Genomic DNA, 15993 nt, shown 5'->3' with positions numbered 1-15993 from the left:
TGGTATGCTGTGTAGATATAAAGATGCTAGATTTTCAATTCTACTTTTGACCTTTTAAGTTCATTTCACTTTGCAGATAAATACTTGTATAAACAGAGCACAACATTCATATTTTCAAAAATAGGCCTCTTAACTGTACCTGCAAAATATGCCACCACTTACATGTGCATGTAATTGTTTTTTGGTATCCCTGTAAACATAGGACCATATTTTATTCCCATTTAAGTCAATGGCAAAATTTGCACTGACTTCAGTGGTGCAGGAGCAAATGCCTAATTTGGTCCAAAACGTTTGAGGTACTAATGCATTTGTTTCAGCGATATAGATAATAACATAAGTAATGGTAATAATTTTACGCACAATCTTTATGCAGTCAGTCTAGAAACACTGTTTATGGCTATAGTAATTAGAGATTGCCAAAATCTGTTTTCAGTGAAATACAGGTCAGATAGATTTTTATAAATTTGGTGGCTTGTTTCTTAAATCAAACCACACTGCCTGAGTGCACTACACGTATTACTTATATAGAGATATTTCTTTAATATTCAGGGTCTGTATACCTGCTAAGAGAATAAACGGGTTAGCTGGACATGTGCTGTACCCTCTCCCAGGGTGGCAGAATTCACCAGTTCAGCCTGATTTCCGTGGGAGAAATTTTGCCTAGTCATTCAGATGACTCCTATTAGCTTTCAGTTTGGTGCTTCGGCTTTAAAACACAATTTAGCTCAAAATCTTGGAATTATATTAACATATAATTGGATTTTTCTCCTAAAATATCTGCACTGTAAGTTATCTTCAGTGAAGACAGCAAGGCCTTCTACCTTCCACCACCTTCAGCACAGAACTCCATGGATTAGCAAACAGAAGATAGGTACGGTATTATGGTGTCGTAATACCAATGCCATAGTTAAGGTTGGAGTTCTGTTTTGTACACCCTCTGTAAAGCAGTTCACCCTCCGTGTTTTGTATGACTTATAAGGATTAGTGGAGCGTGTTGCCACAGCGAAAGAAATCCTAGTGCACTCCCCTCTGCAACATGCATTCTCAGCATGGCCTTTCTGTTGCTTGCTCACTACCTTTGTTATATGGAACCACTTTCACTGTGTTTGGGGCATTCTCTACACCTCCTGTAGCTGAGTATTTTTCTCCTTCTGTGATTATCTCCATTGAGCCAGTCAGTATCCAGCAGTGTGCTCAACCAGTCTCACAAAGTTACCTGATGTCTTTTAGAGTGCCAAGAGAAGAAAAAGGCTTTATGTTACTGTCCAGAGGAATTATAAGGTCACAAATGCCAAGCATTGCGAGCATTATACAATAAATATGATTGTTTGTGTGCCTTGAAGCTGAGTCACTGTGTGTCACAGCAGAGAGTCTGATATTGAGGGTGAAGTTTATTAAACATGCTAAAACAGTAGGCAAGGGACTGGAAAAACACCACCATCTACATGTGAAAAAAATCATGGCTGTCTAGTAACTTGGTAAAATTTCTGTACATTCTCCTACTTATTATGGTTTAGTTTATATTTTAATTCACTGTTTCCATGTGACATTCTTGTATCCAAATAATTACAGTTGCTTTACTCAGAAGCAATCAAAATCTAATTGGTGAAATGAATAAAAGCCCATTTCTGTATTATTCTGGCAAGTATCAGAGCCTATTACAGAAGGAATGGGAATAAAATCCATTTTAATGCACCTTTTTTATAAGACAACCATAGATATTAATTAGATATATCTAGCATAATATTAGAAAGATAATTTTACTAGTACATTTTAACATAAAGAATACATTTAAATTTCACCTTGGATGAATACTCCATTAACTATGGTTTCTTGTTTTCTTTTAAACATCTTGGCATTTTTTATTCCTGGCTTTAGCTATTTGATAAAAGTGGAAAGGTAAGAATTTTACAGGTAGAGATCATCACAGCAGGTTAATTGGTTCAACATCAAATTGCTTTAGAGTGATCTGGAAAAAACTCTAATTTTGAAACAGCTCTGGAGGTTGAATATGAAAATTTAGCACAAGTTTTATATATGCAGAAAAATTGCTTTTGCATGAATTTGCTCTAAATGTTAATATATTCATTAAAAATTGTGTTCTTTAATCTCTGAAGAAACACTTATCACTAAGAACCCGCTTAATTCTTTTCCTGTGCTTGATTTATTAGCTTATGAAATTATGCTAACAGATTGCATGTTAATAGTTTTTGGGCTCAAATGACCTGATTTTAATAATGAAGTAATTTATGCAATAAATGTAATCAGCATCTATGAATCTCACTTAAAAGAACATATTGGTGATTACCCATGCTAAAAAACAAATGACTGTCAGCATGATGCAATGTATATGTTACTGCGGAGAACTGGGACATGTTCAGGTCAGTGCACATATCAGCTGCTGGTTGAGTCCCAGTTTTGCCAGCCACACTGGGACTGCAACTACAGTTTATTTAACAGTGTTTATTTAACAATCTTTATTGGCCATTGTAAGTGATGACTGATTTCAAGTAGTCTTCTTGCACAGAGAAAAACAATGCTAGGAGGAGGAAAACAGACGGACAGAAGTATCGCATGGAGCCAGCAAGAACTGCTCTGTAAGTAGCAGATCTCTTGGGGGTAAAGGAATTTAACTGAGCTATGGGGGATTCTTAGTAAGGAAAATAAAATTACCCATTTATTTGTAATGGGTGCAAGAGGCTATCTCCCTGAAACATTTGGTAAGCATGTGTGGAATTGTTCCTTCGGAAAAACCCTTTCCCCAAGCATCTTTGCAGAGATATGCGAAAGCATCACATGCTTGAACTGTGCATTCTTTTCCCCTGCTCCATTTGCTGTGCACTTCACTAGGACGGAGAAAGTTAAAACTGTGCACTGAGCAGGAAACGCTGGTTTCTTTGCAGTAACAGAAACTAATGTTCAACAGGCTAACACCACACAGACTTTCGCACAGGTATTAGAAAAAAAGATACCACTAGCTGCCAAAGATGATCTCACTATTTAAACACTGTGACAGAAGTTGATAGGAGGTCACTTTGGGTCTGATCCAAAGAGCACTGAAGTCAATGAGAAAACTCCCATTGACTTCAAAGGTTTGGATCAGCCCTCCCTCCAATTCAAACATTTAAAATAAATAAATAAAATAAATAAAACAGTTTGAATTAATATAATATCATTTGGTAAATCATGCACTGTCTCAAGCACTGTATGAAATATTGCGAAGCAGCCATTTCCAGAGTCCTCTTCACTTCAAAAATTTGAAAAGGGGTGTGTGACATTTTCTATAATCTGGCTGCTAGCTGTTATTTCAGAATTAAGAGTCACCCCCCCCCCTTGCTCAATAAACTTATTCTTTGATCTGGTCTTCACACACCTCTAAATTTCATGGATGAAAACAATCAGAGGTCCCAGACCGCTAGAATTTTTGATCTTTTGCCCGAGTTGGAAGTTGATCCCACATGCACCAAAGGCTTGGGGATGGACCATGCATAAAACCTCTTTAAAACAAAATGTTTAAGTCCTGCCTCTCCTTCAACATAACAAAGACTTCTTTATTACAGATTCATTGCATCTGACCTTTGAATTGCCTTATCTTCAGGGAAAAAGATCTGCCAGACATCCGTAAGCATCATGACACAGAGGGCAAATTGTGCCTGCCCCCTAGGCAGGTGCACAAGTAAGGAGAAAGGATCACTGTTTATCTCTTTAGTCATATTAGGAATAAGGGTGAGCCCACTGAGCTGCCCCTCACACTGTGTCCCATGGACCCAAAGTCCTAGGCCTGGCCAAGCATTTGGAACTTTCCAGAAGTGAAAGCCACCCACCCTTAGGTGAGATAGGAAGGGGTGTCCCTGACTTTTCTCCTATCTAGCTTCTGTTTCTTGCTCCCTGGTCCTTGCACCTTCCTCCATTTCCAAGGGCTGCTCCTGTGGAACTTACTCTGGGGCCACTCTTCCTGGGGACTGTTTCTGTGTCTGTCAGGGGCAGGCCCACAGCTAGACAAGTGTGGGAAAATGTAATGAGCCAATGTTTTATTTAATAGGAGGCAGGGCTTCTCCCCTGGAGAAAGTTGAAACACCAGGTGTGAATTTCCCTGCGTTTTAAATGATTTTAGGGTATTGCAGAACAAAAATATTTATGCTTGAAAGGTAAGTACCTGCCTGATGTTATTTGGAATTCTGACTAGAATAACTCACAAGTAACAAATTAGACTACAAGTGCCAAAAACCAAAGCCACACATCCCAAATGGCGGTGCACATTTCCCCATTAGACATACACAAAAACATTCAGAGAGCCAGCATCAGCATTTAAAGCATAAACAGATGGAAAAACCAGGCAAGTTATCTCCTCCCTATTTGTGGGAATCTTGTGCTCTGTTGCCTAGCTGTCCCTTTGTTCCTGAAAAGTCGTGTCACGTAGGGCCATGCTTTGAATGTCAAAAAATGAGATTTTTTTGAGCAAAGTATTAATATTTTTAAAATATAACATGCTATTAGTGTGCCATAAATATTATTATCTGTCCTAGTGAGCTAGTATCAGCATTACACAAAACCATAAAACAGCTAGTCAGGTGGCCAGTTTTGGGGGCTGTTTGTTTACTTACTTGTATTTTAAATGACTTAAAACCATCAACTTATGCATTAAGCTACCTAAGTACCCATATGTTCTTATTACTGTCCCCTTCATTTGGCTTCTCGCTGTATTACGACTGTTTCTTTCACTTACTTGTATCTTTTCTTAAATTAGATTGTAAATTCTTGTGGGCAGTGACTGTGTCCTCCAGTGTGTTTGTACGGCACCTAGCAAGTGGGGCCCACATTCTGACTATGGCCCTTGGTGACTACTAAAATACAATTTCCCTACACTCCTATGCCAAACGCTTGTTCCATCAGAAAGCACCACATGACCAGAAACAGAGAAATCAAATTATACATTGCTATATAAAATTGCTACCAGGATCGCACCTCTAACATTCAGAAACACTGAAAGAATCAAAACAAATGTTCAAACTTAGTAGGCACCTAAAAAAAAAAAGTGGCCTGATTTTCAGAGCTAGTGAGCCACACCAACTTCCAATGAGATCAGGATTTTGACCTTTAATATTTTACTGGCTTTGTCACTGCATCCTCTGTATTTGTTTCTCCTCTCACTGTGGGAACAGTAGCAGACCTATACATTTAGCCAAATTTAATGATGAATTCTGAAATTAGGGGTCGGGCAAAAAAATGTTGCAATTTTAGCAAAAGAAGAGATGGAATTATATTTACCAGTGAATTTTAGAAGAAAATGAAAAAGGACATTTTTCGCAATACCACTTTAAATCATCTACTCTGCCTCATCATTGATTATTTCCATTTTCCTTCCTGCTCCTTAACAGGTTGATCATGTTTTAGAATATTCTATTTCAGTGCACCTATGGGCTTGTCTACATCAGAAAGTTGCAGCGCTGGTGAGGGAGTTACAGCGCTGCAACTTAGGAGGTGTACACATCTGCAGGGCACCACCAGCGCTGCAACTCCCTGTTTGCAGCGCTGGCCGTACTCCCGTTTTGTCTCGGGTGTAGAGGATCCAGCGCTGGTGATCCAGCGCTGGTAATCAAATATAGACACTTACCAGCGCTTTTCTTGACCTCCGTGGAATAAGCAGGTATCCCAGCATACCTGAGGAAGCCTCTGGTAATCAAGCTGGTCTCCTTCCCCGGTTTGCTCTCGCGTTCCCCGAACCCCGAGCAAGCAGGTCTCCTTCCCTGAGGTTTGCTGGGTGGTTCCGGGAACGCGAGAGCAAACCGGGAAAGGAGACCAGCTTCGCCGCGGTTTGCTCTCGCGTTCCCCGAACCCCGAGCAAGCAGGTCTCCTTCCCTGAGGTTTGCTGGGTGGTTCCGGGAACGCGAGAGCAAACCGGGAAAGGAGACCAGCTTCACCGCGGTTTGCTCTCGCGTTCCCCGAACCCCGAGCAAGCAGGTCTCCTTCCCTGAGGTTTGCTGGGTGGTTCCGGGAACGTGAGAGCAAACCGGGAAAGGAGACCAGCTTCGCCGCGGTTTGCTCTCGCGTTTCCCGGAACCACCCTGCAAACCGCAGGGAAGGAGACCTGCTTGTTCGGGGAACGCGAGAGCAAACCGCGGCGAAGCTGGTCTCCTTTCCCGGGTTTGCTCTCGCGTTCCCCGAACCACCCAGCAAACCGCAGGGAAGGAGACCTGCTTGTTCGGGGGTTCGGGGAACGAGAGAGCAAACCGGGAAAGGAGACCACCTTCGCCGCGGTTTGCTCTCGCGTTCCCCGAACCTCCCTTGAAGCCGCCCAACAGCGCTGCAGTGTGGCCACATCTAACACCACTTGCAGCGCTGGTTGCTGTAAGTGTGGCCACTCTGCAGCGCTGGCCCTATACAGCTGTACTAATACAGCTGTAACAACCAGCGCTGCAAAATTTTAGATGTAGACATGGCCTATATCTCAGAGTGATGCTAGGAAAGGTTTCAGCTACTTGGATCTCTTTTCTCACACATTCATTTTCAAATATCGGGAGCCACTGTGTTAGTCTGTATCCACAAAAACAACAAGGAGTCCAGTGGCACCTTAAAGACTAACAGATTTATTTGGGCATAAGCTTTTGTGGCTAAAATACTTCATTTCTTCAGATGCATGGAGTCCATGAGAAGTGAGGTTTTTTACCCACGAAAGCTTATGCCCAAATAAATTCATTTTCAGGTTGTCTTTTTTTAAAAAAATCTTATGCCTGCTACTACATTTACTATTCTTTCATGGTCATTTGACTTTTTTCCTCCTAATGTCTCCTGCCTTTAACATTTACTCTTACCTTCCCTCTTCCCCAGGAGAATAGCTTCAGGCCACTGCTACCTCCTCCATCAGGAGCTTTTGTCTAGTTTTCTTTGACAGGCTGGAGTGACAGCAAGCTGTATCACCACTCCAGTGTTTCCACAAATGGCAATACTCACAGTACTATACACATCTACCCTTAGGCTCCTCTCTTTAATGTGACATTGATCATCATGACACAAGATGCTCAAAGACATCAGTTTTCCTAAAATTCAGGAATGCAATAGCCAGAAAGAGAAAATTAGTGTGGCCACTCTTGCCAGAAGAAAAATGTATTTAGTTGTTTTAATTTTAAGATTATTCAGGTCAGCAGAGACCAGGATGGAGCGTTGCCCTAATTCCATATTCTAGCTGTTTATAACAACAAGGGTGCCAGATTGTGTTGTCCTATATGAATCCACAAGGGGTAAGGCAGCACCCCTCACCTCATTTGGGCTAGTGTGTAGAAGCCATTCACAACCTCTTTAGCTCTGAAGCTACCATTAGCAACTGCATTAGACTCACTAAAGAGGGCAGAGAGGATGTGGCCCTTTCCATACTAGCCAGCTATGCTGAGGCCATGGCTACACTTACAGTTTTGCAGCGCTGGTAGTTACAGCTGTGTTCGTACAGCTGTGTAGGGCCAGCGCTGCAGTCTGGCCACACTGACAGCTACCAGCGCTGCAGTGTGGCCACATTTGCAGCACTTGCAGCGCTGTTGGGAGTGGTGCATTGTGGGCAGCTATCCCACAGAGCACCTCGTCCCATTTTGGCGCTGTGGCTTGTGGGAAGGGGATGGAAGGGTGCAGGTCTTTCCGCTTCCTGTTCCAACGCCCCGTGGTGCTTTGCTACACATTCCGAGCAGTTTGGCGGCATTGTGAGTCTGCAGCGCGATTTCTGTTACAAATGGAGCCCGAGCTGCTGAGGACCTTGCTGATGAATGTTGCCAGCACATCACGCATGGCAGTGGAGCTATTCCTTCAGCTGCAAAGTGACAGTGAGGAGTCAGACGATGATATTGATTCGCCTGATGCTGAAGACAGTAAATTGCTTGTGGCAGTAACAGACGTGCTCAGCACCGTGGAACGGCGCCTTTGGGCTCGGGAAACGAGCACTGAGTGGTGGGATCACATCGCCCTGCAAGCCTGGGATGATGAGCAGTGGCTGCAGAACTTTCGGATGAGAAAAGCCACTTTCATGGGACTGTGTGTTGAGCTCACCCCTACCCTGCGGCGCAGGGACACGAGCTTGAGAGCTGCCCTGCCAGTGGAGAAGTGGGTGGCTATTGCAATCTGGAAGGTGGCAACTCCAGACAGCTACTGATCGGTGGCGAACCAGTTTGGAGTGGGAAAGTGCACCATTGGAATAGTGCTGATGCAAGTTTGCACAGCCATTAATCGCACCCTGCTAAGAAGAACTGTGACTCTGGGGAACGTGCAGGACATTGTGGATGGCTTTGCACAAATGGGTTTCCCTAACTGTGGCGGGGCGATAGATGGGACGCATATTCCTATTCTGGCACCACCCCACCTGGCATCAGAGTACATTAATCGCAAGGGGTATTTCTCCGTGGTTCTCCAAGCGCTTGTGGATCACCATGGGCGTTTCACTGACATTTACTCAGGATGGCCTGGAAAGGTGCATGATGCACGCATCTTTTGGAACAGTGCCCTGTTCAGGAAGCTGATGGCCGGGACTTTTTTCCCAGACCGCAAGATCACAGTAGGGGACGTCGAAATGCCCACTGTGATCCTTGGAGACCCCACTTACCCCTTAATGCCATGGCTCATGAAACCGTATTCAGGGAAGCTTGACAGGAGCAAGGACCGGTTCAACTACAGGCTGAGCCGGTGCAGAATGACTGTGGAGTGTGCTTTTGGCCGTTTGAAAGCCCGCTGGCGTTGTCTTAATGGGAAGCTAGATTTGGGGGAAAGCAGCAACTCCGCTGTTATATCCGCGTGCTGTACCCTCCATAATATTTGTGAAGGGAAGGATGAAAGATTCAGTGAGGAATGGACCTCCGAGGTTCGATGCCTAGAGGCTGAATTTGCACAGCCAGAGAGCAGGGCTACTAGAGAGGCCCAGCAAAGGGCTTCAAGGATTAGGGATGCCTTAAGGGAGCAATTTGATGCTGAGAGCCAACAGTAATGTTTGGTGCCTTTGCTGTGCTCGTTTTTCCCTTGGGGTACAGTATTTACCACTTTAATAAAAACTATTGTAAAAGCCATGAAATCCTTTATTCAAAATACAGTACATAAAAGGGCAGGGGGGTAAGGTGGTGGACTGTACATTCAGAGGTTTGAATATGTCCTGTTTGGATTGCTGTTCAATGTCTGCTGCACTTCAGGATTAATATGCTGCAGCGTCATGGGGGTGGAGTGCACAGGGTAAGGATTGTAGTTATCAGGGCTGGTAGGTGATCGTACAGGTGCTGGGGGCAGCTGGGGGTAGTAAGAAACAGGCTGCTGGAGAAGGGTGTTTTGTGCAAATACTGGGGAACAAGAAAGAGAGCTTTGGGAGGGGTGTGGGTTACCACGGTACAGATCTGCCTGCATGGCTACGAGAGACTGGAAAGAGTCAGTTTGGCGAGCCAGGAGGCTTATCAACTGCTTCGAGGTTTTTCTGGTAGCCAATTCCTTTCTCCTGCTTTCTGTTTGCCTCCACTCATGCATTTTCTCTCTCCATTCCTGCGTCTTCCTACTTTCTCTGGCGTACTGATTCATAACTGCTTTGATCAATTCTTCTTTTGATTTTCGCGGATTTTTCCTCAAGTTCTGCAAGCGACGGGCAGGCGGTGATCCGGCTGCATTATTCAAGGTCACTTAAAAAAACATAGATAGAAACATGTAATACACAGAGGCTACATTGTTTATTATCACACAGTGAAGGAGTTTGTAGACTTTTTGTAGCATCCTTCCCACATACCTAACATAGCACAGAGAGGCCACGGAAGCAAAGGCACGGCGAGCAATGGGGTGAGTGTTTCTGCCTCGACTTCACCTGGGAAGGGGAACTGCCTGATGGCTCACTGGGGTTTCTCTGCACTGGGTAGAGGAGGGAGCTGGGTGCCTGCACAGGGGACAGGAGGGAACAGGAAGCTGGCGACCTGCAAGGGGGGGGGGACCGCGAAGCTGGCAACCTGCGGGGGGGGGGGGACCGCGAACCTGGCGCCCTGCACTGAGCAGTATCCCTACATTCTCAACAGGGTTTCCTACTGCCAGATATATCACTGCTGCGTGTTACCTGGGAAGAGAGGGAGGGTCTTCTACAGCAATGTGGATTCCGCCCTGGTCCCTATGCAGCTAGCCTGTGTGCAGCAATGGTCCCCCCACCCCTCACGGCACAGTGGCTCGGACGAGTTAGCCTGACCGGGACAAGGACCACGGTGGCTCTCCCTATAAACTTGCGCAAGCACATTGCCCACGCTCTGGCTGCAAGTTTTCAAGAGATTACTGAGGCCGATTACAGAGACATGATAGAGCAAATCAATGGGCTATTCCACGTTTAGGCATGCATGCAGGCAGCCATAACCCCAACCCTCCTCTCCCAAAACATAAAATCTGCTTACCCGGAACACGCTCCTCAGCTTCTTCCTCACCAGCAACTTCCAGCTGCTGCGACTGGCTAGCCTCCTCCTGGCTTGAGACGAGCTCCTGGCTGCATGCCTCCTGGGACTCTGGGGTGTCTCCCTCCACCCCAGTAGCCTCACTCTCCGCTTCCTCTACACCCTCCCCCACTTCTCCCTGCTCTGAACTCTCCATCATGCTCCTCAGATTGGCAGTGGGGTCACACCCAAGTATGGCATCCAGCTCCTTGTAAAAACGGCAGGTCGTGGGAGCAGCTCCTGAGCGGCAGTTTCCCTCACAGGCTTTGCAATAGGCACTGCGCAGCTCCTTTATTTTTACCCTGCACTGCAACGCGTCCCATTCATGGCCCCTTAGCAGCAAGGACTTTGATATCTGCCCATAGGTATCATAATTTCTCCAGCTGGAGCGCAGCTGTGATTGCACAGCTTCCTCACCCCAAACACTGATGAGGTCCTGCAGCTCGGAACTGTTCCATGCTGGGGCTCATTTGGGGCGTGGAGGCATGGTCGCTGATTGATTGATTGATTGATTGCACTCCACACCTGGCTGAGCAAACAGGAAGGGGATTTTTAAAATTCCCGGGGCATTTAAAGGGGGGGTCAGCTGAGCCCAGGGCAGTGGAGTGTGAAACGATTACCAGAGTGGCTGAAAAGGTATGCTGGGATACCTCCTTATACCCCGGAGGCCAATAAAAGCGCTGTTGGTGTCCACACCTGATGACCAGCGCTGCATCACCAGCGCTGGAATCGCTACACCCGAGGCAGACCAGGTGTACAGCCAGCGCTGCAACCAGGGAGTTGCAGCGCTGGCTGTGCTTTGCAAGTGTGGCCACATCCTGAGTTGCAGCGCTGTAACCCCCTCACCAGCGCTGCAACTCTCCAGTGTAGCCAAGCCCTGAGTCAGGGCAGGGGGAATATATGCTGCACCTTTTAAAAGGGTGGTGGAGCACCTACTTCCATGGAATGGCCATGGAAGAATTCTGTCTCCCGGTCTCTTCTCCTCACACCCCTGTGGGCTGTTAAAGCAATAAATACAGCCCATTGTATGGTCACCAGATTCACAGTTTACCAGGTTGGTCCTTCTGTCTTCAAAGAGATTGTCATCTCTAAAATGGTACCTTTGGGAGCAGACTGAGTACGTGTGTCAGTGAATGAATGTCACAGAGGCTAATTATCTCACCTCTAGAAAGGAAGTGTCCCTCTAGGTCAGTCTTGATACATAGTGGAGAGAAGATTGTCTGTCTGGTTCATACAGGACTTCAGTATGCAGAAGCGACACTTTTAACAGGATTAAAGTCACTTCAAAAATACAGTAAAAAGATTATTTGGTTGTAAAATAAAGATTGGTCCAAAATCTTTCCAGAGCTTTAAAACTGCAGGTGAATTATCCTGTTTCAAATCGGCACTTCTGGGTTTCAGACGGATGCAAGAGAGACAGGGTGACAGGAATGTTCTGTTGTCAGTATGTTAAGTTTCCTGGGCTGTCACTAAAGTTTTTGGAAGGTTGAATCTCAAAGGCCTAAAGCTCATGTGACCACTGGTGCTGCTCCACTTCTAAAATAGTGTTTAGAAGGTCAGCTGTTGCTGCAGGGTGTAAGAGAAATACAAATATTTTTACTAGTAGTAACATGGACGGGGTGAGCTACATTGTCAGCTCAGAGAAATGATTGTTTTGTTCTTGGAATCTGAAAGGTGCTGTCATTTACACTATTTCTTTCAGGTCACTTATGCCCACTGGCTTAACAAGATATTACATTGGTACCAGTTTAGTTCACAAGATGACCTGATTTTTCAGTCTATCTAAATGCCATTCACTGAATTTGCATAGTAGACTATCCCCTACACACTGCTCAAACCACCGTTTGTAGGTCACTATTACACAGTATTAATATCATCCCCCATCCACAAAATGCTACCAGTTGTACTTCTGATGTGATCAGAGCATTATCGTGCAGTCATACTGATTGTTGAACTCCATTATGTCTGTCATTCTAGACACGGGTCCCCATTTTATTAAACAAAAATACAGAAAGTAGCAAAAGAGACATATAAGAATAAATGTATATCAGTTGTCACACTTACAACACATCTTCCTATACAACTTTTCATCCTTTCTGTACTTGCTAAGGTACACCTAATTTAGGCCCTGCAATGTGTTCTGCTCAGAGCCCTATTTGTGTCATCTCTCACAATTCCTACACTATCTGGGTTCAGAGGTACATTTTCCAACCAATTTCAGGGAGGTGCTCATTCTGCATCCCTGATACTGATCCTCATTTAATAACTATGCTTCCTAGCTCTCTAACCCTAAGCTACCGGGCAGGTAGTCACTAGCCAGTCTATACTGTTACCCCAGAGCCTTTAGCTCTGGACTAGGTTCCTCTTCCAGATAGAAACCTGCTCTACTTGATTCTCTCTGATCCCAGTTACAATAATATTCTGGACAGAGACTACTTTAAATAAATACCAATTTCCTGAAGGCCTCGGCTTAGCCTAGGGCATTAAAACAACAAACACCAGTCTGCCTCTCTGACTGTCTCCTGGAAAATAGTTGTCTCCTGAAAAACAGTTACTAGGCCAGATCCTCCGCTGGAGCTCTGGAGTCTAGCAGGGCCACTAATTTGCCAAAGCCATATTCTGACTGGCCTTTTGTTGACATTAAACCTGTATATCAACTCCCAACAGTGCAGCGCTGGGAGCTTGTCACTGAAAAGAAGAACAAATCCCTATGCGTGCTATGTTAAAAGGGTAGCAAGGCAAAGATAGCAGTTGGACAAAGCTAAGAGAGGCAGTTGGGGAAAGGAGAAAAAGAAGAGGTGCTAAAAGGGAAAATTGATAGTTTTCTATTACCCCCGAGTCTCAAAGTACCCTTCCCTTTCAGGAGCTGTTTGGGGACATCCAGCTGCTTTTAATGCACTTCCTGTTCTAAAAGCCAGATTATGAATGTTGCTGTGCAGGTTGAGGGTGAGACTGTGCATATCATAGTATGTCTTCATTTTGCAGCTAACAAATTTGTTATTTTCATGCACAAGGTATGAATTAGTTATACATTCTCCACTATCTACAGGGACTCTTCCTCAAGCTAAATATTTGTTTTTTAAATAAAACAAATTATTCAAAATATAGGTGGATCTTTTGTTATTTTCATTTTGTATGAGAATGTAAAACAAAGGAGGATCGGGAGCAATTCTAGAAGTCTCATAGCATGAATTCTTCCTACACTATTGCCATTGCTATTTTGTTCTGTACCTATTGAGGAAATAAAAAAGTTTAATAAACCCAATTTGCCTGTAGAACATTCTGTCAAAGAGAACTCATACTAGACATATAGTGCCTTAGAGTCATATTTTCCCAAACAAATTAATGTTACCCTAGAGTTCTTCAGCATTATAAGCTAACAGTGAGACACCAGCCTAAATTTTGTGCCTAAGAGGTACAGATGAACTGGCACATTTACTGGAAGTCTAAGGGAGGACAAGCAACAATATTTCAATAATGTATGATAAGAAAATATCTTGTCAAATATATGCAAATAGCTATTTGGGTAACCAGGAAACATTAAAATAAGGGATTAACTTCAAATATGCTTGTGCAGCATCCAGCACAACCGGGACTCAGTTCTGACTAGGGTCTTTGGGTGCCACTGCCTATTCCAAAAACAGACAACCCCCCCTCCAAATCTTATAGAAACATCCTGGTTTATGCATCACTTGGAAAAGCAAGACAATTAAAAAGAGGGCCATAATCAACCACTGGCTGCATTGCTGGTCTTACCAAAGGAGAGTATAAGCCTCTTGGTGATATTTATTTATGTTAAATCCTTTTATTTACTGTGTTTGGGGGATGGGAGTAGGATATAACTTGACAGAGGCTGGGAGTGGGCAGCAGGGGATGGATCACTTGATGATTACCTGTTCTGTTCATTCCCTCTGTGGCACCTGGCATTGGCCACTGTAGAAAGACAGGATACTGGGCTAGATGGGCCACTGGTCTGTTGCAATATGGCTGTTCTTATGATCTGTTAGTCATGCACTAGGGCCAGTGGTTTTCAAACTTTTTTTCTGGCAACTCAGTTGAAGAAAATTGTTGATGCCTGTGACCCAATGGAGCTGGGGAGAAGGGTTTGGGATGTGGGAGGGGCTAAGGGCTGGGGCAGAGGGTTGTGGTGTGGGGGTGAGGGCTGCAGGGTGGGGCCAGGAATGAGGGTGCAGGCAAGGGTCAGGGCTAGGGTGCAGGCTCTGGGGTGGAGCCGGGGATGAGGAGTTTGAGTTGCAGGAAGGGACTCTGGGTTTGGGGGGGCTCAGGGCTGGGGCAGGCAATTGGGGTGTAGGCTTGGGGTGTGGGCTTACCTTGGGCAGCTCCCAATCAGCAGTGCAGTGGGGGTGCTAAGGCAGGCTTCCTGCCTCTCCTGGCACTGCGGAGCACCGTGGAAGCAGCCAGCAGCAGATCCAGCTCCTAGGCGGAGGCGCGCAAGCAGTTCTGTGCGGCTCTTGCCTGCAAGCAACGCATCTCAGCTCCCATTGGCCGGTTGCCGGCCAATGGGAGTGCGGAGCCGGTGTTTGGGTGGGGGCAGCGCACGGAGCCCTATGGCCCCCCTGCCTAGGAGCCTGACCTGCTGCTGGCTGCTTCTTGGGCGCAGCGGGGTATCAGAACAGGTAGGGACTAGCCTGCCTTAGCCAGGCAGCACTGCCGATGGGACTTTTTTAACAGCCTGGTCGGCTGTTAAACCATTGCACTAGGCTACGTGTACAGTACCATTGTCTTTCCCTTATGTTATGTTCTTATGATCACATTAAACCACTTTTTGTAGAGATAGCCAAAAAAGCAAATTTAAGAGAAATTAAACATCTATTTAGCCTTTGGACACAATTAAAAGTTCTTGCTAATAATAAATAAATATTATGAGCTAAATCCTGTCCTGGCTAACCCAATCCCATTCAGCGTGCCCTCTGCTGCAAAAAGACTCATTTCAAGGACAACATTCCCCAAGGAAGTCTTGCAGGACATACTGTGGAGTCCACTTTACCATTCCTCTGAGTAGGAACAAAGTTGTCTATCAGCTTGTATCTCTTCTGACAATAGCATATGCACTTGCTGATTGAGGGAAGGACACTTTCTAATCCATTCATGCTCTTATTGATGCAAAGGACTTATTTAATTTGCCCTCCCATGGAGGCTGATGGCCATCACTGGCATTCTGGTTTCTCTAAGGCAGTGGTTCTCAACCAGTGGCCTGCTTGCAGTTCAGTCAGCACACACTTCCGGCCCATGTGACATACAGGGCCATACAGGTAGTATATACATTGCGTGGATATGGTCCACATAACACACAGAGCTGCAAATGTGGCCCACAATGGAAAATAGGTTGAGAACCACTGCGCCAAGGTATAATTTAAATGGACACAGCTAGAACAGTATATTTGGCCCTTGACTGTTCGTAAGTTGGCTCCTAAAAAAACCAGTGTGCCATCCTCAGAGGACTTGTTGAAGAACAGATGACTTATGATACAAAATTGAGAAGGAGATGGCTAGAGTGCAAGTGGGTATCAACAGAGTACAAAGCTGTGTACAAAATTGTGTCTGTGTGCTGGACTGT

The 15993-nt window shown here is 45.1% G+C and overlaps 1 protein-coding gene across 1 annotated transcript; it reads right to left on the bottom strand.

The window, feature by feature from the left end:
• Positions 1-9091: 9091 nt before the first annotated feature.
• LOC127045789 (uncharacterized) lies at positions 9092-11291 on the bottom strand. The gene is made up of 2 exons (XM_050942311.1): positions 10380-11291; positions 9092-9632 (listed from the first exon to the last, which is right to left on the bottom strand). Exons 1-2 carry the CDS (start codon positions 10573-10575, stop codon positions 9103-9105), a joined length of 726 nt encoding a protein of 241 aa, XP_050798268.1. The 5' UTR covers positions 10576-11291; the 3' UTR covers positions 9092-9102.
• Between the last annotated feature and the right edge of the window lie 4702 nt (positions 11292-15993).

Source organism: Gopherus flavomarginatus, chromosome 2, assembly GCF_025201925.1.
Source record: "Gopherus flavomarginatus isolate rGopFla2 chromosome 2, rGopFla2.mat.asm, whole genome shotgun sequence".
Lineage (NCBI taxonomy): Eukaryota > Metazoa > Chordata > Testudines > Testudinidae > Gopherus > Gopherus flavomarginatus.
This window is presented reverse-complemented; position numbering and strand designations above follow the sequence as displayed.

Coding starts and splice junctions, on each gene's coding strand:
- LOC127045789 (XM_050942311.1), bottom strand. CDS start 10,575: ATGATGGAGAGTTCAGAGCAGGGAGAAGTGGGGGAGGGTGTAGAGGAA. Junction 9,633..10,379: donor AGCTGAGGAGCGTGTTCCGG/GTAAGCAGATTT, acceptor TGTTTTTTTAAG/TGACCTTGAATAATGCAGCC.